This window comes from Dipodomys spectabilis, unplaced genomic scaffold (genome assembly GCF_019054845.1).
Source record: "Dipodomys spectabilis isolate Male_0828 unplaced genomic scaffold, ASM1905484v1 ptg000095l, whole genome shotgun sequence".
In the NCBI taxonomy this organism is placed as follows: domain Eukaryota; kingdom Metazoa; phylum Chordata; class Mammalia; order Rodentia; family Heteromyidae; genus Dipodomys; species Dipodomys spectabilis.
Genome location: NW_024870772.1, coordinates 33,633,661 through 33,656,374, shown reverse-complemented (window position 1 = coordinate 33,656,374; position 22,714 = coordinate 33,633,661). Strand labels below are relative to the sequence as shown.

Sequence of the window (22,714 nt, the reverse complement as noted above, 5' to 3'; positions counted from 1 at the left end):
ACTGGACGCCCCCCCCCCCCCCCCCAAAAAAAAGAGTCTCATGGACTTTCCTGCCTGGGTGGCTTTGAACCACAATCCTCAGATCTCAGCCTCCTGAGTGGATTACAGGTGTATACTACCAGCACACAGCCCCACTAAAAAAATTCTTAAAGAAAACTAATAGCCATCTTTTAAGCCATGGAGTATTGGCCTTTCAGTTTAGAGGAACAAGCAAACTAACATTTCTGGTGTTACATTCCCCTTTAACCTTTGTGCTGCAGGGTTAAATATGTGGTGGGACTTGGGTGTGGTACCAAGCCTGTAATCCTAACTCTGGAGGCTGAGGCAGGAGATTTAAAGTTGAGGCAGTCTGGGTTACACAGCAAACTAACTCCCTGTGTCTCTCTGTCTCTGTCTCTGAATAAGATGTAGTAGGAAATCTTGTCTATTTTAAAAATGCAGAAAAATCTTGGGTGTTATAGGGGCCAACTAGTTTTGTTTAAATGACATTACTCAGCACTAGTTCAATAGAATGAAGTCATTTTAAAAAAGCAGAAACTAACCTGTTCCGATACTGGTGTCCACACTGTAAACATTCAAAGTCCCAAGAAAAAGAGTATGTGAAGAGTTTTTCAATCTGGGGCTCTATCTTTAAGAGCAGGGGAAATGCAAACACAGGACTTTCCATCTCACCTGCAAAAGAAAAGAGAAAATTACTACTCATAATTAACAGCAAGAATTAAGTAAAATGCTGCCTTTCTCTACTCACATTGTAAATATATGAGACACAGCATGACAGAGACTAAATCATACTCAGATTTACAGCTGGGCAGGGGGTAAAGGGTTTCTAATAACATCCAGCATAGGTTTATTTGTCTCAGAAGCTTTCTTAGTTTTCTTGGACATTTATGAAAACTTAAGTAGAACCACTTATACTATCTTCTTTGATGGAAAATACTCCAAAATCCTTATTTACTATAACTGCATATATTACAACAAAGATCATGTAAATAGGTCAGGTGCTGTTCATTCACACCTACTTAAGAGGTTGAGATCTAACAAATGCAGTTCAAAGCCAGCCCAGGCAGAAAAGTCCCCATGAGATTCCTATCCAATTAACCACCCCAAAGCTGGAAGTGGAGTTGCAGTCCAAAGTGTTAAAGCACACTAGCTTTGAGCAAAAAATCTCAGGGACAGCTAGGCCCTGAGTTCTAACCCCAGGACTCATTTTTAAAAAATCATGTAAATGCTCTGCTATAAATGTTAACATATAAAAATAACCAGAGACATCACTTTAAGGCTGTATCAGAATTGGATAGAATTATGAAAAGCTTCTATTCTAATATGACACTCAGGGTCCACAGGTCGATCTTGACTCACCCCCTCAACATCTTACGTGTGTGTGTCAATCTTGTAGTCTAAAAGATTAGCAAAACTTGTAAGACTAAATTTTGTTGTCATTCAAAGAAAACTTGAACAGTGAATGCTGGCTTCTAGCTTTACTCTGACAAGTCACATGGACAGGAGGACTCCTAACCTTCCTGCATTCTTTCTCCAAGTGCTTTTTCCCCCTTCCTATCCTCAAGGAAGCTAAGATGGTTCAGGAGATTCTAGTCCTCACCTCCATACTCCCACTCTTCACAGACAGCCTCACAGTGATCTTTAGGGTCTAGTTCTCTTGTTGCCTGGACCTAGAGTTCCCACAACATGGGTGGCTACACTGTCACCTTGGTAGGACTATGAGACTGACAGTGGATGGTATTGCCTAAGCTTGGTCTATAAATATCAGCAGTTACAAAGGCTAGTTTCCTATCAACCTGGTGTAAAAGTCCCACTGCTATTTTTGCCCAAAAATGTAAAACCAAAACAAAGTACTTTTAATTAGAAATATAAATCAACCTTCTAGAAATGAAATATGCAATACTGTGTGCATAAGCAGTAGATAGGGTAGCCCAAATCTATGATTAGTCACCATCCTTTAACTGCTTACTCTTCTAACTTAAAAGGCAACCAATTTATATTTTAAAAATGACATTAAAACTTCAGCTCTTAAGTTTTCATTGATGCAAACTATGTAAGAGCTCAGAACACACAGTAAAACAAGTCACTCCAAATACAGATCATTAAAGTAGCTTACATAGCTCCTAAGTTGACCTTAATGTGGAAATTTTATGAGAGGTTTAAAGCATCTTATACTAGAGACCACACAGTAGCGATGCCTAATTTTAATTCCTGTAGTGTCTATAGTTAGAGAGATAGTCTCTATGCTTCTAGATTCTAACCCATTCCACCCTTCACCTAGTGTGCCTATTTTCCTAATGTAAATTCACTTGCGCATAGACTCAGCCACTCTTTGGTCGGACCACTGCTAACTAAAACTTTACCAGGTTAGGTCTTTTTTTTTTTTTTAACTGATGTAGAACAGTTCTTTCAAAAATACTCTGCATCTTATTTGTTTTATTCCACAGGCAACATTTGTGAATCTCTTCTTAGGATACAAAAAATTCCCCTTGGAATGGTAAAGATTCCATCTCCATCTTTGCTGGTGTTTTAAGCCCTGCTTTTTGCACATGTCTTTATACTGAAGTTCTTTTCTGATTATAGTCCCCTCTACCAGGAACCAACAGTCCAACACCATCTTCTCCTGACCATTCTTTACCTACTCATCTTCAGATGCACCTCAATCTCCAAAAGTGGAAGTTCCTATCCATACTCCAGTTGGTTTCACTGTGTGTCTACCCCTATACCAGTAATTTTTTTTAGGGCTTGAACTCTGGGCCTGGGCACTGTCCCTGAGCTTTTTGCTCAAGGCTAGTGTTCTACCACTTGAGCCACAACACCACTTTCAGCTTGTTCTGGTGGTTAATTGGAGATAGTCTCACAGCCTTTCCTGCTCGGGCTGGCTTCAAACTATGATCCTCAGATTTCAGCCTCTTAAGTAGCTAGGATTACAGGCATGAGCCACCAGTGCCCAACTTCCTTATTGTTTTAAGAAAAGAAATGCAGCTGGGAGAAATGCACTCAAGAGACTAAGATCTGAGGATTGTTAAGTTTGACACCAGCCCAAGCATGAAAGTGAGAGTCTTATCTCCAATTAATCACACACACACACACACACACACACACACACACACACACACACACACGGCACGAAGTAGAATTGTGGCTCAAATGTAGAGCACTAGCCTTGAGATAGTATTCAGGCCATGAGTTCAAGCCCCAGGACTGGCGCGCGCGCACACACACACACACACACACACACACACACACACACACACACACACACACACACACACACACACACACACACACACACACACACACACACACACACACACACAAATGCCAACACTGGAGGGAAAAATAAAATTAACCAAAGACAGCAGTTAACTTCCTGGGAGATAAGGAAGAACTAGGGAAGAGTACAAAGAGAACAGAGGTTGTTTTTATGTTACATTTCTTAAACTTCAGAAAGGGAGAGCAAAGTGGAAAATTTACAAGTTCACAATGTGTTTTTTAAAAACGATTAAAAAGATAAAGAAGCTAATGTAAAAAGCTCAAACAACATTCAGGTTCAGTACAAGTTGCAGTTCTACGTGTTTAAAACATTGAAATAAGTATTAATATCCAGAATGACAAGACATGGATTGTAAACTTCAAGCAAAGTGGCTCATGCCTGTAATTCCCACTATTTGGGTGGCAGAGATAGGAGAATCAAAGTTCTAAGACAGCCTAGATGCCTTTCTCCAAAAAAAAAAAAAAAAAAGTGAGAGCCTATCTTAATCTTAAAAAACAAGCTAGGTGTGGTGGTATATGCCTGTAATCTAAGCTATGTGAGAGGCCAGCCTAGTCAAAGAGACTCTATCTGGAAAAAGGGCTAGAGACACAGTTCAAGGATTAGAATACTTGCCTACTAAGCACAGAGTCTTGTGCTGGATAGAAGAGTTCAATCCTCGGTACAATAAAAAGAAAAAGAAATGTCTTTGGAGCACATTACATTTCATTGGTAAGATCCTAATCTCTACTGTGGCACCTGTCCCTGTTGAAATGGCAAGAGTACAAGCAATTGAGGACTGTACTAGTCAAGCTGTATAAACATTCAACATTCCTGATTTCACAATAATAACTGAGAATTCCTTCTGTTACACAGAAAACCAGGCCCAAGTGGAAGGGGAGCAAGACATGACCCATGATTCAAATGATTCAGACTGGGGGTGCAGAAGTCACATGTGAGCTCCTAGCTTAGGTGACAATAAGGGATAGAAGATACCAGCAGAATGGAGCATGGAAGCCTGACTCAGTCTGTACTCCAGGAATGTTCTGGAAATACCTCAGTGTTTGGGGGTAAGAAACAACATTGACAACTAAGGAGTCTGTGGGGTGACAGACTTGTGGCACATCTCAGTTTTGGTGATAGTTACACAACTATTCACATTTAAAAGTGTTTCATTACATAAGAAACCAGGCTTTGGTGAAGAAAAAAGGAATATCCCTTCCAATGGATATCCCACCTGACTGACAATGACAACAATCTTGAGACATTGAAGGGGATGTCAGACAAGGAATGTGGAAAATCAGCTTATTATTAGCAGAACAGAGCAAACAGAGGAGTCACTGAAATACGAAATCTACAAGACAGAGCCTGCAACAAGTAGGCAGACCAAAAACTGTCAGGTGTGGACAAAGACATTGTTTCCAGATAGACTATCTGAGCCTGATAAAATGAAAAAAAGTAAGGGGGGGGAGGAAGGGGGGGGGGAGAAGGAGGGAGGGAGGGAGGGAGGGAGGAAGGAAGGAAGGAAGGAAGGAAGGAGGGGGGGAGGGGGAGTTGACAGGAAAGGAAGGAAGGGAGGGAGGGAGGGAGGGAGGGAGGGAGGGAGGAAAAATTACCATTCATTAAGAGAAAATTAGAAGACATTGATACTCTACATAATTTAGGATGGGCAACCACTAATAACGAGTATCATATATTAATAGAAAAGCTAATTAAAAAAATAAAAGGAAAGTAACAAGTTGGCCTGCAGTCCAGGCCAACTCAGACAAAGCCATAAATTGCTACCTGAAAAGTAACTACGCCGGGTGCGAGTGGCTCATGCCTGTAATCCTAGCTACACAGGAGGCTGAGATCTGAGGATTGCAGTTCAAAGCCAGACGGGGCAGGAAAATTCATGAGACTCTTTTTTGTGTGTGTCTGGTCGTGGGGCCTGAACTCTGGGCCAGGGCACTGTCCCTCAGCTCTTCAGCTCAAGGCTAGCACTCTACCACTTGAGCCACAGTGCCACTTCTGGCTTTTTTCTTTTTGCTTATGTGGGTGCTGAGGAATCAAACCCAGGTCCCTCAGGCATGCAAGGCAAGTGCTCTACCACTGAGCCACCTTCCCAATCCCTCATGAGACTCTTATCTCCAAATAACCACCAGAAAACTGGAAGTGGCTCTGTAATTCAAGTGGTAGAGCCCTGAGCTGAAGAGCTAAGGGGCAGTGTCCAGGCCCGGAGTTCAAGCTTCACAACCAACCAAAAAAAATAAAATACTAAAAGCAAAAAGGGGAAGTATGGCTCAGGTGATAGAGCACTTGTCTAGCAAGAGCAAGGCCCTGAGTTCAAATTACAGAGTTCCACATCTCAAATTAAAAAAAATGAGAAAAGTATGCTAAAAGGTTATGGCATATTTCTCTAATAACCACCTGGCCAAAATTATACCAAAACTATCCATCCCTCCTGCCTCCTGCCCCCCCCCCTCCCGTCTGTGTATGTACAGCAGTCCTGGGGCTTGAATTCAGGGCCTAGGCTAGTGCTCTACCACTTGAGCCACAGCTCCACTTCTTGCATTTTGGTAGTTAATTGGAAATAAAAGAGTCTTACAGACTTTCCTATCTATGCTGCCTTTGAACCACAATCCTCAGATCTCAGTCTCCTGAATAGCTAGGATTATAGCTTGAGCCATCAGTACGCAGCCCAAGTGTCCATTTTTATAGTGTGTGTGTGTGTGTGTGTGTGTGTGTGTGTGTCTCTCTCTCTCTCTCTCCTGGGGCTTAAACTCAGGGGCTGGAACTGTCCCTGAGCTTTTTTGCTCAAGGCAAAGCAGTTTAACAACTTGAGCCGCAGCTCCACTGCTCCACTTCTGTGTCTGTGCATGTGTGCACACTTGAAGGGAGATAAGAATCTCATGGACTTTCTTGCCTAGGTTGGCTTTGAACTGTGATCTTTAGATCTCAGCCTTCTGGGTAGCTAGAATTATAGGCGTGAGCAACCAGCTCTTCTACTCGCTTTTAAGAAAAGCAGAATTAAGGTGGGGCATCAGCGGCTCACACCTGTAATCCTAACTACTCAGGAGGCTGAGAGCTGAGAATAGAGGTTTGAAGCCAGCTCAGGCAGGAAAGGCCAGGAGAGTCTTATCGCCAGTTAATCACAGAAAAAGTTGTAAGTGACACTGTGGCTCAAGTGGTAGAGCTCTAGCCTTGAGCAAAAGGGGCTCAAGGATAGCACCCACATCCACAGTTCAAGTCCCAGGACTTGTTTAAAAAAAAATGCAGAATTCTTATGGCTAATTTAAAACCAAGATTCTCAACCCTGCTCAAAAACAAGAATTAGGTGAAACTTCTAGAACCTACTGACTACCTGACTCTCAACCCTGAGTGATTTTACTGAGCTGGCTAGCCTGTACACTGAAATTACTTTCTAGAGAAACTGACTACTCAGATACTGAATTAGTCCTTCAAGTACGTGATCATCCTTATTAGTGTACACACCTCTGCCATAGATGAGTTAAGTCTGGCACTTACCTAATGTGCATCTAAGCTGGGGCTGAAGTTTAGAAAAAATTTCATCTCTGACTTCATTCAGACAGGTCTCTATCTCTGTGAATACTTCAGAAGTAAGTTTCTCCCCATCTTCATCTAAAATAAAATAGGATATGATCAACTTCTCATCAATATGTATTTTTTCCACAAAAACTGAGACATTAAAAAAAAGTTTATCAGAAGCAGTAAGTTTTACACAATTTCCTTAATTCTTCTTCTCCTGTGGTATAATGCACATCCCTTCACTAGCTGCTACCTGCACAACAGCATGAGCAGTCATTGGATAGATAAGAACTTAAACAGGCCTTTCTTACTCATTCAGATAGCCATGGGCCTAATAAAATACAGGCTGGAACCACAGAAGTGTCTCAGATGTCAGGGCTTTACCAGATCCTGGAATATTTGCATAGACATATTTAGGGATAGGACTCAAGTCTGAACGTATAAATATTTCCTACTAGGCCTACACAACACAACTAAAGATAATTTTATACAAAATACTGTGTTTGTTGTGTGACCCATCACATGAGGAACACAATATTTTTGGACATCATCTTGGCATATAAACATTTTCAGAACTTTTTTTAATATATACAAGCTTTATGACATATATGAAAGCAATCTCATTCCTAGGAATGTGCATCTATGTGCACCAAGAGACAGACATAAAGGAGGAAAGAAATCTGCAGCAACTTCAAGTTTCAAATTTGGAGCATTTCAGATTTTAATTAAGGATACCCAACCAATAACTAAACTTTTCAAATATTCTGCCTGTCTTTAAAATAGCTAAAGCTATCTTTTTATACTGAATTACTACTTATACTAAAAGCACACGTTGTGATTTATTTTCCCCACAATCTTAGGGCTTGAACTCAATGCACTGTCCCTGCGCTTCTTTTGTTCCAGGCTAACACTCTACCACTTGAGCCACAGCGCCACTTCCAGCTTTTTCTATGCGGTATGAGGAATTGAACCCAGGGCTTCGTGCATGCTGGCAAGCACTCTACCACTAAGCCACATTCCCAGCTTTGCTGGGCATGTTTTTTTGCTTAAAATTGTAATTATTATGGTGATAAACATACTGAAGCCCTTATCTGCCCATATTTTGATCATTTCCTTAGTGTAAAATACTCAAAATGGAATTACTGTGAGAAAATTATGATTGTTACTTTTTGTCACCTGAATTCTGGGCCTGGGCGCTCTGTTCTCCCTAAGCTCTTCAGCTCAAGGCTAGGTCTACCACTTAAGCCACACACCACTTCTGGTTTTTTACTGCCTATGTGGTGCTGAGGAATCGAACCCAGGGCCTCATGCATGCAAGGCAAGTACTCTACCACTGAGCCACCTTCCCAGCCCCTAAGAAAATTATTTTAAAAGGCTGGCGATCAGGCTCAATCGGTAATAATGCCTGCCTCGCTAGCCCAAAATCCTTACTTCAAACCCTGCTACCACCAAAAAGAAACAAAATTATTTTGATAAAAGCCTCCACAGGTACTGGACTTTAATTACTTCAAAGCTAAAATTAATCTTTTATTTATTTCATACAAACCCTGATCATTCTGGTTATGTTCACAAATGAAAATACTTAAGATTGTTTATAATATGAAGTGTATGGCTGGGAATATGGCTTAGTGGTAGAGTGTTTGCCTAGCATGCATGAAGCCCTGGGTTCGATTCCTCAGTACCACATAAACAGAAAATGCTGGAAGTGGTGCTGTGGTTCAAGTGGTAGAGTGCTAGCTTTGAGCAAAAAGAAGCTCAGGGGCAGTGCCCAGGCCCTGAGTTCAAGCCCCAGGACTGGCAAAAAAATATATATATGAAGTATATATTACCTAAGTTTTTCTTGGTCATGGGAACAAGAAAATTTGTAATAAAGCTCAATAATAACTAAAACCAAAGCAGGCGCCCACAGCTCATGCCTTGTAATCCTAGCTATTCAGGAGGCTGAGATCTGAGGATCATGTTCCAAACCCATCACAAGCAAGAAAGTCTGTGAGACTTACATCTCCAATAAACTGCCCCTAAAAAGCTCAATATAGAGCCCTGGCTCAAGTGATAAAGCACTAACCTTGAGCAAAAGAAACTTAGAGACAATGCACAGACTAAGTTCAAGCCCTAGGACTGGGGCATACATGGCATGCAGGCACACAGATAAGCATGCATGCACGTGTGTACACACACACATACACAAATTAAAAACCAGATTTTTTTAAAAAAACTGTATTATTTGGCAAAGACTTAATAGAAGATTAAAAAAAATTAAATTCCAATATTTCAGTTGAACAGCCTGACTGATCAACAAGGGGAAAACAATGCACAGGACTGTACAACCAAGGTCATACTTTTAATTAATGATTAAATCTGTCAAAATGATTAAGAATACAAACAACAAATGATGGTGATGTGATGAAAAAACAACCCTAATACACTGTCGGTGGGACTATAAACTAGTGTAACCACTATGTAGGTCAGACTGCAGGTTCCTCATAAAACAAAAAAAAGGACTACCCTATGATCAAGCACCACTGCTAAGGCATTTATTTATCTAAAAGAATGTAAATTAGGAAACAAGGTATCTCACATCCATGTTCATTAAGATACTATTTACAAGAGCCAAGTTATAAAAACAGCCCAGATGAACTACTTCTGACAAATTAATCAAGAATATATAGACATATATGAAAAAACTGAACACATACACACACACATATGTACACACACATACAATGGCATTTACTTCATCCAAAAGAACATTGTGTCATTTGCAGGGAAATGATGGGACCTGGAAAAAATTGTGTTAAGTGAAGTAATTCAGGGTCAAAAAGAAAAGGGTTTCTATTTTTTCCAGTATGTGGAAGTTAGATCTATAAGGTAAACATACAAAGAAAACAAATACAGGGCCATATGTATTTATACACATGATCCAACTGACTAAAGTATGATATATGCAGGAGTAAGATTCTATGATGGAAGCCCAATAGTCATTCAACAGACAGTTTAACAAAAATGAGTATCAGAAAGCTATAACATGTCTTTATTGTGAGGGTGAGCTGCAAGCTACAAAAAGAAGGGCGTGAACTAATGGAAAGAAGGGTAAGAGAATGCAGTCATAATATTCAATGTACATAGTTGAAAATGGACCCAGGAAACTGAAGGAGATGGATGGGGATGAGATATGTAGGAGGAGAGACTGAGAAGTAACTCTGATCAAGAAGGAAGACACATAAATGGCCACGATAAACTGAACCCCTGTGGTATAACTATTTGAAGATTAAATAATTTAAACAGCAGTAATCAGTCCATATTTATACAACAAATATAAGCAATGCTTGTCAATTTTTTTTACAACTTTGTATAGTGTTCCCCTCTTATTCATGCTCTCACTTTTGAGGTCTACAAATATTAGATGAAAATGAAAAACAAGTCAGGATCAAAATTAAACTTTATGAACTCTTCCTGACTTTAGAGGAGAAAAGACAATTTTTGTTTGTTTTTTGGGGGGAGGGGAGGCTGTGCACGCACGTGCATGCCAGTCCTGGGATTTGATCTCAGGGCCTGGGCACTGTCCCAGACAGAGCTTTTGTGCTCAAACTAGCACTCTATCACTTGACCCACAGCTCCACTTTCACCTTTTTTGGTAGTTAATTGGTGTTAAGATTCTCACAGGCTTTCCTGCCTGGGCTGGCTTTGAACCATGATCATCAGATCTCAGCCTCCTGAGTAGTTAGGATTACAGGTACAGATACAGGTATGAACTACTAAAGCCCACTGAAAAAAGGTTTAAAAGCCACCAATTATTATTAGCACTAAAAACAAAGCCGAACACTTTCCCGTAGACCAAAATACCGTTTAAAAAGCAAAATCACAAACTGCAAACTTGAAAATAAGTAATATCTATATATCTATATATCCATATATCCATATATATATATATATATATATATATATATATGACATGAAAATACTAGAAGGCTATAAAGAAAAATCAGTAAAACATGACAGTCAACATAACAAACAGGATTTCATAAGAGGGAACCCATATGATCAATATACACAAGAAAAAGCCAATGAATCAATCTCTTAAAATATCTGGGATAAGACAAATCAAAATTGAAGACCATTTTATACCACTCAAATAGAAAAATCTCAGTATGAAAATAACCAAGGTAGGGTTGGGATATAGCTCTGTAGCAAAGCGCTTTCTTAGCAAATACAATGTTCTGGGTTCAATCCCTAGTACAAAAGAAAAAAAAAGACAAAATATAAAAATGTAAAATGTAAAAAAATGTAAAAAGAAAATAACCAATAACAAAGGGACAATATCTTATACACTGATAATGAGAATACTGACTGTCACAACCACATAGGAAAACAGTTGCCATTATCTGTAGATCCGGACTCAAAGCCTATTATCTGGCCAACTCCATTCCTATGGGACATACAAGAGAAAATCTGTTTGTACCATGGCCTGCGAACTGCTCAAGAATGGTCACAAGAGCAGTATTATAATGGCAAAAAAGTAAGCCACCATCCACCAACAGGTCAACAGGTGAACAAACATACAACTGGTCCCTGGCACCTGCAGGTTCCACATCTCTATACTCAACCAGACTGAAAACATTTGGGGGAAAAAACTGCATTTGTTTGAACACAGACTTTTCATTGATGTTATTGCCTAAACAACAGCCACTATTTACAAAACATTCTCATTGAAGTGGGTATAGTAGGCAATCTAAGAATAATTTAAAATATATAAAAAGGGATAAACATACAGCTTAGTGGTAGAGTTTTTGCCTACCTTGCACAAGTTGCTGGGACCTGATTCCTACCACCACGAATAATGAAAAGTAAAGTTGCACACACTTTAAATATGGCTAGATTTAAAGGGAAAGGGAAGGAAGAAAGGGAGAGAGGGAAGGGAGCCGTGTATAGCATCCTTGGATTTTGGTGGCTATAGGAAACTCTGTAACCAGTGCCCCATGAATATACCAGAGAAAGATTGTATTAAAGCTTAAAGACTTAAACTCTGAGAGGACCACTGCAACTCTGATAGGCTAAGACACATGACTACCTTTCTCCTTTCTGACTAGCTTAAGAAAGACTGCTTTTCTGTGGCAGTTGTGACGCTTGTAATGAGTATTATCTCAACCTTCACAGCACTATGCCTAGACTGCCTGCCTCCAGATCTCCACCCAGAACAGGAACTAGTGATGGCATCTTTTCCACATTCTCTGAGACAAAACTCAACATTCACATCTTAAAAAAATAAGAGAAATATACTAGTACCAACCTTTATCTCTTTCTAACTGATTGGCATACAGAAGCTTATTTGCTTGACTATATCTCTCGAAGAGCCGCCAAAATATGGATTTCTCCTTGGAACAAAGTTCAGTCACAGTAGTCTTCAGCCATTCCAAATGCACCAAGGCTGACAGGATGCAGTCTAACCAACACAAAGCATGAGCATTTCTCCACTGCACATACACAGTATGCCGAAATGATACAGCTCTATTCTCCAATGGTGTTTCCGGGTCAGACCTTTCATTTTGAGGGGAAATTCCCCGAGTTCCAGAGATGGTAATCGTAACAGGATCTTCAGCAACCAGAATGATACTGTCAGCTTCCAAAGTCTCTTGTGGCTCCAAGGAGCCCACTGTTCTAACTGGGTTCTGTTGACTCCTACTGTGATGTATGTCTGATAAGGCTGCAGTACATACTTCTCCATCACAGTCACTATTCAAAGTCACGTCACTGCCAGTGACAACAGAATGTCTAGTCTTTTTGGAACTCGATAGAAGAGGCAAATCTTTACAGCTAGTTTCCAGTATCTTTCTTTTCTGAGGTTTATTTGGAGTATGACAATCTTCTGAATCAGGACAAATTAAATTATTAAGTGATCTAGAGCCCAAAGGATAGATGCACTAGAAAGGAAAAATAAAATCATAAAAAATGCAAATATTCAAATAAGCTCGTTTCTATGCTATGAAAAACATACATTTCTAGCATTAACTGGACTTATCAACCTAAATTTAAAACAACTAGAGACAACTATTTAATCAAAATTTAGCCCCCCAAAAGAGTAATTTTTCCTAGCTAATTTGGACAACTAAGGATTTAATCTGAGTTATAGTAGGGTAATCTAATGAGGAAAAATCTTCATTTTTCCTTTAATAAAGAATCACATGTCAAGTAAATTAGAAAATTCCACCAATGTAAGGAGATGATAATGTCATTATCTTCAGACAGATGCACTTTACAGCATTGAAAACTGAGAAAGTATTTAACATAAGAAATTACATTGGGCAATTTCTATGTTCTACATTTTGAAACTGAGTATGAATCTATTTTATATCCTTATCAGGTTTAAGTCAAATTGGCTGAATTTTAATGAATTATCACTTCTACTATACATTAACACAATTTCAGCCAAATATAAAGAATGTAAACAAATCATTAGTGAATTCTTCCCAATTTTGAAGACTACTAAAATACTCTACAAATTTAAAAGCCAACACACTAAATACTCCCATTTAAAAATATCCTTTCTAGGGCTGAGAATGTGGCTTAGCGTGCTTGCTTAGCATGCATGAAGCCCTGGGTTTGATTCCTCAGTACCACAAAAACAGAAAAAAGCCTGAAGTGGCATGTGGCTCAAGTGATAGAGCACTAGCTTTGAGCAGAAGAAGCTCAGAGACAGTGCCCAGGCCCTAAGTTCAAGCCCCATGACAGGCAAAAACAAACAAACACAATAATAATAAAATAAGAAACAAGTAAATAAAAATAAAAATATAACATACTTTCTAGAGTAAGTTATGATAGCACAAATCTATAATCTCATCATTAGTGAGGCTGAAGTAGGAGAATGAGTTAGTACAAGGCTAGCCTACATATTAAGGCCATTTCAAAAAACATGTCTTAATATGCCTTCTAAGAAGTACCTTACACCAACTGGTCACATGTGCATACCTGATACACATGAGTCTGATAAGTAAGCACTGACTCACTGAGCCCTGCTCAGAGCTCAATTAACCTCAGGAAGAACAGAGATGCCCAGGTAACTGAGGGAGCTCTTTGACAGCAGCCAGTGCCAAATGCCAGACACATGGCATTCAGCCAGCCCAGTAGACACTGTACTTGGTTAACCCAAAAATTATAAAAATAGTAAGCTGAAGCCATTGCATTTTGTAAGCCAGCAGGCCAGAGATGATTTCACAGGAATAAGTAAAATGCACTAAATTATCTTTCTGGGCACATAAATACTATTCTGAAAAATACTTAATTCCAGAGAATAGGAGAGAATGATGGAAGGGGTTATACTGATCAAGATGGATTATACTCATAACCTGACTTGTGAAACAGAAATTGTTTTGTACAACTAGTTAATTAAAAACTGAAAAAATTCTTTAGTATACATGGACAAATTCTGGATTCTGACTATGATTACCTTCTAGCTATACAGTGAACATCAACTTTGAGATTCCCTTGAGATTTCCTAAATGCTACTCTATGCCGAGAAGCTAAGAAAATCAGTAACAGGTCAGGCATAGTGGTACATGGTTATAAGCCTAACACTTTGGATGCTGAAGCAGGAGGATCTCAAGTTTAAGGACAGCCTAGGCTCTACTGAGTTCTAAGCTATCCTGAAATCCTGTCTTAAAACAAAATTAATAACTAAATACATATATATGTATATGTATTATAATCTGTTGCAATAGTTATAAAGAAGAGAAACTGCAGGTGTGACTCAAGTAAGCAGCAAGCACAAGGCCCCAAATTCAAACTTGTATACTGCCTTCCCTAAAAGCCATGAAAAAGTGTATATCTTTAAAAAACTGAAAGCAGGATATCAAACGGATATCTGCACACTCATGTTCAATGTAGCATTTTTCACAATAGCCAAAGATTCAGATTTCACTTTCAATGAAGCACACCCCTCACCACTCCATTTAAAACTCCAGTCTCTCTTGCTTTATTGTGCTGCCCAACACTGTTCTTTCTTTGTGGGGAGCTAGGGTCTCACTCTGTTGCCCAGGCTGGCCTTGAACTGGTAATCCTCCTGCTTTAGCCTCCCAAATAACTGGGATTATAGGCCTGTGCCACTGAGTCACAACTTCTATATAAGAATTATAGTGGTGGAAGCTGGGCGCTGGTGGCTCACGCCCGTAATCCTAGCTACTCAGGAGGCTGAGATCTGAGGATCACGGTTCAAAGCCAGCCCAGGCAGGAAAGACTGTGAGACTCCTATCTCCAATAAACCACCAGAAAACCGGAAGTGGCGCTGTGGCTCAAGTGGTAGAGCGCTCGCCTTGAGCTGAAGAACTGAAGGACAGCGCCCAGGACCAGAGTTCAAGCCCCAGGACCAACAACAAAAAACAAACAAAAAAAAAAAGAATTATAGCAGTGGATACAAATTACCGTAACTCTAAAAGGTATTTACATTCTTTTATTGTGTTGGATGGGGGGGGGGGGGGGGGAGTCATTTTAAGTTTTGGGTTTTTTTGTTGTTGTTTTATATTTTTGGAAACAAGGTCTCTTACATAGCCCAGGCCTTCTACCTTAGCATCTTAACTGCTCAGATTACAGATATGTGCCACTATTCTTGACTTAAAACTTTTAAGTACATACTATTTATGAGCATGCACACCATTTTTTAACTAACCAATTTCTAAATATTCTTCCAAGTAAACTATAGATTAATAACTTTTCTAAAGTTAACAAACAGAAGTAAAAGTAACTATGATATGCTAGAATAGCTAACAAAGACTCCACAAGATTAGCCAGTAATCATATGTAACAATTCAATAATCCAAATGGAAAATAAAAACATTGTATATTAGACAGATTTAGGAATGCAGACTGCCCACACATTAAAAAGTTACATTCTGTAATACAAAATGAGTAAAAATTTTGACAATGAAGAAAAAGTAAAAGACTAAAACCCATATAACTATTTCAGATTAATACTTTACCTGTAGATCTTCACACAAAAAGATAGACTCTTGAAAACTAATTCGGTAAGTCTTTAAAGCATTCAATTTTCCCTTCTCTCTACAAGCAGGGCAATACTCAATTGAAGTAACTTTAGCTGGATCATAATTCTAAAAGGGAAATAAGGCAAATTAAAATAGACACTCCTAAATTATAACAAATTACAAAAAGTTAAATGGAAATGATAACCAGAAAAAAAAAAAAACCTACACAATTTTCAACTACAAGTGTCCTGGCCAGATCAAACACAGAAAAATAAATGTATATAAAGTTTTAAACACAGCTACTAGTTGAAAAAGTATATTATACTTTTAAATATAAATTTCAAGGGTTCAGTACCAATTTTATTTGCAAGAAAAAATGTACATAAGCTGCCAGGAAAATGTCTCATTTTTTAATAAATAGTAAACCTTAAGATCTATGTTTTATATCTACTTTCATACATCAATAACATGAGAGGTAAACACATTAAAACAATCTTTCGCCATTGCTGTAAGATTTCCGTGGAAGACATCATTTTAGAAGTTAATTAGTAAAATTAAAACTGAATTTAATTTTCAAAAATAGAAGAAAAAAAAAACAGCTTTGCACTGAGGCAAAAAATAAGTTCACTAACTTTTCCCAAGTACCCCACCACGGGGAGTGATGATCTCCCTATATCAGTCCCCGGTCCCATCACTGGCAAACCATTTCCAATCTTCAGAGAATCCATCATTCCGAGTCATTGGCTAATTTATGTCACTTGAAACATTTCAATATCACTAAGGATATTTCAATGAACCCTGGAAAAAAGAAAGTCAATAAACGGTTAAATAACTAAAAAAGAGCTTTGCTATTTTATGAGACAGATACACTAGGTATATTTCAAGAGCCACCTACCCTAGAATAAACATATTCTAAAACTGTAATCTTTAAATTGAAAACTACCTACATTTATAGAGGCCAGAGACTGGCCATCAGATGAATTTTTTTTTTTTTTTGTCGGTCGTGGGGCTTGAACTCTGGGCCTGGGCGCTGTCCCTCAGCTCTTCAGCTCAAGGCAAGCGCTCTACCACTTGAGCTACAGCGCCACTTCCGGTTTTCTGGTGGTTTATTGGAGATAGGAGTCTCATGGTCTCTCCTGCCGGGTCTGGCTTTGAACCATGATCCTCAAATTGCAGCCTCCTGAGTAGCTAGGATTACAGGCGTGAGCCACCAGTGCCAGGCTCATCAGATGAATTTTCAGAGCAGATCCGAAAGCAAACTTTAGTAGAGGTAGTTGCTTATCAATATTAAAGCAACTATTTCACTAAAATTTGAAAACCTATGTTTTTAAGACTGTATGCACAATTTTGGAATAAGCCAGAATTAGAACAGTAACTGTGTCAAACCTGTCCTCCATCCACTGTGCTATTACTTAATAGAAATAATACAACAAAAGAATCCCAGATTTCATACATTCCTACTGTTCTCACTACCAATCTCTCCTCATTAATTAAGAATGCTACTTTTAAACAAGATACTAATTTACATTATTTGTAAGTGATATGTACCACAACAAACACTCCCCATAGTACAGAGTACACATGATACTGCTTGGGGGTGTAATCCCATGGACTCTACATTCAGTATAGTCAAAATTTACAAGATAGGACTCAATATAAAGAAAAAGCTATTAAAAGATATTTAATACCTAGGCCCAGAACTTAAGCCACATGACCGACCAAAAAATTAAAAAGGCATTTAAATGTGGATTTAAAATATAGCAAAATGAGATACAGAAGTCCTTTTAGCAGCAGTAAGTTACGCTGAGCAAGGACATGTAATTTCAGTTTAAATCTTTCTGAAACCTAAGAAACCATGATCCTAGAACCACCACCTTCTTCTGTTTCATGGATTCACTCTAAAAATGACTTAAGCTTTTCTGTTCTAGCTGTATAAACACCACACACCTTTCAGGTCAAGATTCAAAAAAAGTCATTGAAGGTGAGCCTTTTCTATTTCTGAAAAGTAATCACAGAATAGGGCTTCTCATCTTCAGTACCTCATGTTTTGGACCAGTTATTCTTTGTGACTAGTGCTGTGATGTCAACGGGGGATGTTGATTGGCATGCCAGACTTCTACACACTGGGCTGGACAAACCAAAACATTTCCAAACACTGCCAAACGTCCGTAGGCAGGCAAATATATCGCATTGAGAGTGCCCATGTAAGGGTTTTTACAAGTTGGCTGCTCTGTAGGCTCCTTACAGACAATACCAACATTCTCTTTGGCTGCTTACTAAAAGAAATTTCAAAATACCAGGTACTACTTTAGTGCTAATTTTACATTTTTCATATAAAATGTCTACATATATAAACTTTATATGTTATACTATGTAGAATACATGCCCGTGCATATATCCTCCAAAAGAAATGTGGTAGGTTGTGTACCCTCAATAAATTGATTCGATGGAAACTTCCATAATCCTGATAGATCTAGGAGATCGTTTTAGCGGTTCTCTTTTCTCAATCACAGAACTGAGACGTTTCCAGATCTACTCTAATCCCACTAACCAATATCCCAATGGCAGAAGCCATAGTACCGAGTATTCAGCACTCCATGAAAGAAAATTCATTTAAAAAACAAAAACTGCACGTGTTTACTGTCCATGTCCTCTTTCAAATACAATTTACCAGGTCTTATGTATCAACCTTAATTTTCCCTAAACGGACTGCCCTACACTATCTTCCCTTCAAACAACTTGTTCATCTCCCCTGGATCCCACCTACAGTTTGGCAATCTCCAGCCATCCAAACACAAGAGTAGAAAGTTGGAGCCATTCTCTACTCTTATTGCCCATTTCATGCAAATGAAAGAGACCAAAAGTGGGGGCGGTTCTCTGGCGACGTTTCTCACCCCTCTTTCCCGTTAAATAAGCCTGAGCCTATCACTGTTCAGCTTAAAATCGCCTACTTATCTCCAATGGGAAAAGCCCAACCTAACAGCTCACTCGGTAGGGTTTACAAGTCCAGAAGAGAGACGAGCCTACTTTTCCCAGTCTTACTCCACCCCGAGCATTCCTCCTTACATCCCCCCTTTTCAAAGCTTCCAGAAGCCCCAATACTACGAAATGCTAGCCCAGTACGATAAAGACGCCAAGCGAGTATAAAGTTCGTCCCAGGGCTCACACCAGGCATGTGGTTAATTGAACTTCATTCAATCGCACGTGCAGGACTGGGAGCCGGAGGAAGAAGGGCTGAGCTCGCCCCGGGCAGACGGGGCGGGATCGACTCGTGAACCCGTCGGGACCAGGCAAGCACCGGTGCACCACAGTCAGGGGCGAGCACCCCCAGAGCCAGGGCCAAGGCGGGGTTCAGAGCCCATCCCGGGGGCCCGCGGAGACCCGCTCGCCGCGCCCCGCTCCCGGCCCCTCTGGTTTCTCCTCAGCGTTGCCCCGCCGGCCGCGCACACGGGCGGCGCCTGCAGCCCGGCCCCACGCCGCGCGGGCACGCCGCAGGGGCAACCCGCACGCGGTCACCCTAGCGGTCCCTCACTTACCTGCTCCGGACACTCCCCTTCATGTCGGGCGGGTTGGATCTCGGGTTCCACCTTGAGCTCCGACACGACGCCCCGGTAACGTCCAACCCCCACGTTCCCCCTCAGGCTACTCCACCACCGCCGCACCCCCACCCCCCCCCCCACGCCAACGGCGCCTCCGCTAGAAAAGCGGCTTCCGGTTTGAGTTCGCGGCAAAAGCGTTCCCCTTCCGGCAGTACGCCAAAGAGTTTCAAAAGACGTGGGCGTGGCGGGGAAGACGAGGGCGGCCGCACTTCCGGCGAGCTCCGCAGAGGCGGGGCCGGCCGCCTCCCAGCGGCGGCCGCAGCCGCAGAGACTCGCTGCGGCGACCGGTAGGGGCGGGGCCGGGTCACTTGCCGCGGCCCGATTAGTGTGAGTGGCTGGATTGGGGTTCTGGAAGCTGCTGGAAAGCACTCAGCAGCAGCGGGGGGAGGGGGAGAGGGAGGGGCTGGCGGAGATGACGCCAGCGGCCAGGGGGTGGGGCGTGATTAAAACTAGTGCGCGGCCCGCTGCGGAGGGATTACGCTGCTCGGCCCGACGGCGGCCGGCGTCTCTGGGCTGTCCTCGCCGGCGCCTGCTGGGGGTGGGAGGTGGAGGGTGAGGGTCCGTGGGTGGGGGGCGGGGAGGGAGTTGGGGGGTTCTGTGGGTCCGGAGTTAGCCGAAGCGGAAAGGACTGCCACCGAGGCCCCCCGCCGGCTGCCCGGGCTTCGGTGCGCGGCCCGCCGCCCGCGCGCTCCCTTCCCTCCTCCCCGCACCCCCACCTTGCAGACCGGGATGCGGTGCCTCTCCTCCTTTCCTCCCTCCTAGATCTTCTCACGGTAAGGGGGGAGGGGGGAACCGCGGCCCGGCCTTGTTCTCGAGAGTTCTGAGGAAGAGGCGGGCTCGTCGCTGCGCTGGAGGAGTTTCGGACCGCTGCCCTCCGGTGGCGGGGACGTGGCGGCCACGTCCGCCGGCCCCCACCGTCGGCCTGGTCCAAGTCCCAGCCTGTTCCTGAGGTCCTGAGGGTCCGATGTGGACCGTGACCACGGATCTACGATTTGTGGTTTCCCGTCGTTCCTTTACGGGAGGCATCGTGATCCTGGGGACTACAGGCCTTAAAAAAAAAAAGAAAAGTGGTCTCAATGAGTTAAATTCTGGCATCAGGACCTGATCGTTTGGGGTTTGGGTGGTTTGCAGTAACAAGCACCGCGTAGGAAGAAATAATAATAAAAAGGATTTTGGTTCGTGGAGTTTACAGCAGTTTGTGAGGGTTCACACACACACAAGACTGATTTCTTTTTTTCTTGTAGGTGTACCCTTCTGAAAAATCTAGGTAGAGTTTTTATTTTAACGATTATGATGTTAGAAAGTAGTGTTTCCCCCTGAATTAGTAGCCCCAAAACAGGATTGTTTTCTTAACGTGCTATTTCATTTTTTAGCATGGAATAGGATTCTTTTGCAATAACTTCACTGAATGTTAACTCAGAAAGTGAAAGAAACGGACTGGTTCAATAGCTAAACTTTTAATACTGCAAAGCAACGACCAACCTGCATTACATCAAAAAGTTAAATGTCCTGCAATGCTGATTTGTAGTCATTTAGTGCAAATTTTATTTTATGGGTTTTTTTTTTTTTTGGTCAGCCCTGGGACTTGAACACAGGACATGAGTGGTGTACCTGAGCCTTCTCACTCCAGACTAGTGTTCTATCACTTTGAGCCATTTCGGGGGGGGGGGGGGGGGGGGAGGGGATTGTTTTGTTTTTGTTTTTGTCGGTCGTCTTGGGGCTTGAATTCTGGGCCTGAGCACTGTCCCTCAGTTCTTCACCTCAAGGCGAGCTCTCTACCACTTGAGCTACAGAGCCACTTCCGATTTTCTGGAGATAGAATTTTTATTGGAGATAGGAGTCTCGTGGACTTTCCTGCCCTGGCTGGCTTTAAACCATGATCTTCAGATCTCAGCCTCCTAAGTAGCTAGTATTACAAGAATGAGCCACCAGGGCCTGGCCATTTCTGGGGTTTTTTGGTGGTTAGTTAAAGAGTCATGGACTTTCTTGAATTATTTGGAGGTTTTTTGGCTAGAAAAAAAAAAAAGCAACATATACTGCAGGTGAGACTTAGATTATAAGAGAAAACCAGAAAGATTTTAATGTGTACAGTATTTGATTGCAGAGATTTAACCTTTGTTAAGAAAAATAGGAAAAATCTTAAAAGGCAAAAAAGGGGACGATTCTGATACAGCTTAGAAGTTAATTAGAAAACATCCCATTTCTGAAGAAGAAAGAAGGATGGCCAATAGACACATGAAGAAATGCCCAACCTCCCTAGCCATAAAAGAAATGCAAATCAAAACAACATTGAGATGCCACCTCACTCCTGTTAGAATGGCTAAAATCAAGAGCTCTAATAACAACAGATGCTGGAGGGGATGCAGACAGAAGGAACCTTACTGCGTTGTTGGTGGGAGTGTAAGCTTGTTCAACCACTTTGGAAAGTAGTATGGAGGTTCCTCAAAAGACTCCACGTAGAGTTCCCCTATGACCCAGCAATCCCACTTTTGGGCATTTACCCAAATGTTTACAAACATGACCACACTAAAGCTACCAGCACGACTATGTTTTTTTTTCTGTTGTTGTTTTGTTTTGGGGTTTTTTTGGGGGGGTCCGGTTGTGGGGCCTGAACTCTGGGCCTGGACACTGTCCCTCAGCTCTTCAGCTCAAGGCTAGTACTCTACCACTTGAGCCACAGTGCCACTTCCGGCCTTTTTTTTTCTGTTTATGTGGTGCTGAGGAATGGAACCCAGGGCCTCAGGCATGCAAGGCAAATGCTCTACCACTGAGCCACCTTCCCAGCCCCAGCAGCACGACTATGTTTATTGCAGCATTATTTACCATAGCTAAGATATGGAACCAACCCAGATGCCCCTCAGTAGATGAATGGATCAAGAAAATGTGGTATATATACACAATGGAATTCTATGCCTCCATCAGAAAGAATGACATTGCCCCATTTGTTAGGAAATGGAAAGGCTTGGAAAAAATTATATTAAGTGAAGTAAGCCAGGCCCAAAGAAACATAGGTCCCATGGTTTCCCTTATTTGCAATATGTAGTATATGTCTGAATCAATCAGAAAAGGTCAGATAAGGTGATGTTAGGGAAATGAACCCTAAGATATGTATTCAAATGTTTTTTTTCTTTCATGCGATTGTTTCTAACACCTAAGATTATTTCTTTGTTGCTTTGTATGTCCCTCCCCCACAGTATAACCCCTGCTTTCACTGTACTTGATGTCGGTATAATTTGTGGAGGGGAAGGGAAAAAACAAATTGTTTAAATAGGGATACAGGTGGACCCATTGCAACAATGAGATGTACAAGTTGAAAACGAACTTTACAACTTGAGGGGGGGCAGGGGGAGGATGGGAAGGGGAAA

The 22,714-nt window shown here is 41.3% G+C and overlaps 1 protein-coding gene across 1 annotated transcript in view; it reads right to left on the bottom strand.

Annotated features, from left to right (window-relative positions):
- Window positions 1-19,361, bottom strand: part of Uspl1 (ubiquitin specific peptidase like 1) — a 40,586-nt gene extending 21,225 nt beyond the window's left edge. Inside the window, exons 1-6 of the mRNA XM_042685513.1 lie at window positions 19,287-19,361; window positions 16,383-16,548; window positions 15,748-15,876; window positions 12,069-12,699; window positions 6,761-6,874; window positions 543-672 (exon numbers count right to left, since the gene is read on the bottom strand). Coding sequence (XP_042541447.1) covers window positions 543-672; window positions 6,761-6,874; window positions 12,069-12,699; window positions 15,748-15,876; window positions 16,383-16,481 — 1,103 coding nt within the window. The 5' untranslated portion in view covers window positions 16,482-16,548; window positions 19,287-19,361. The remainder of the gene's footprint in view (window positions 1-542; window positions 673-6,760; window positions 6,875-12,068; window positions 12,700-15,747; window positions 15,877-16,382; window positions 16,549-19,286) is intronic.
- Between the last annotated feature and the right edge of the window lie 3,353 nt (window positions 19,362-22,714).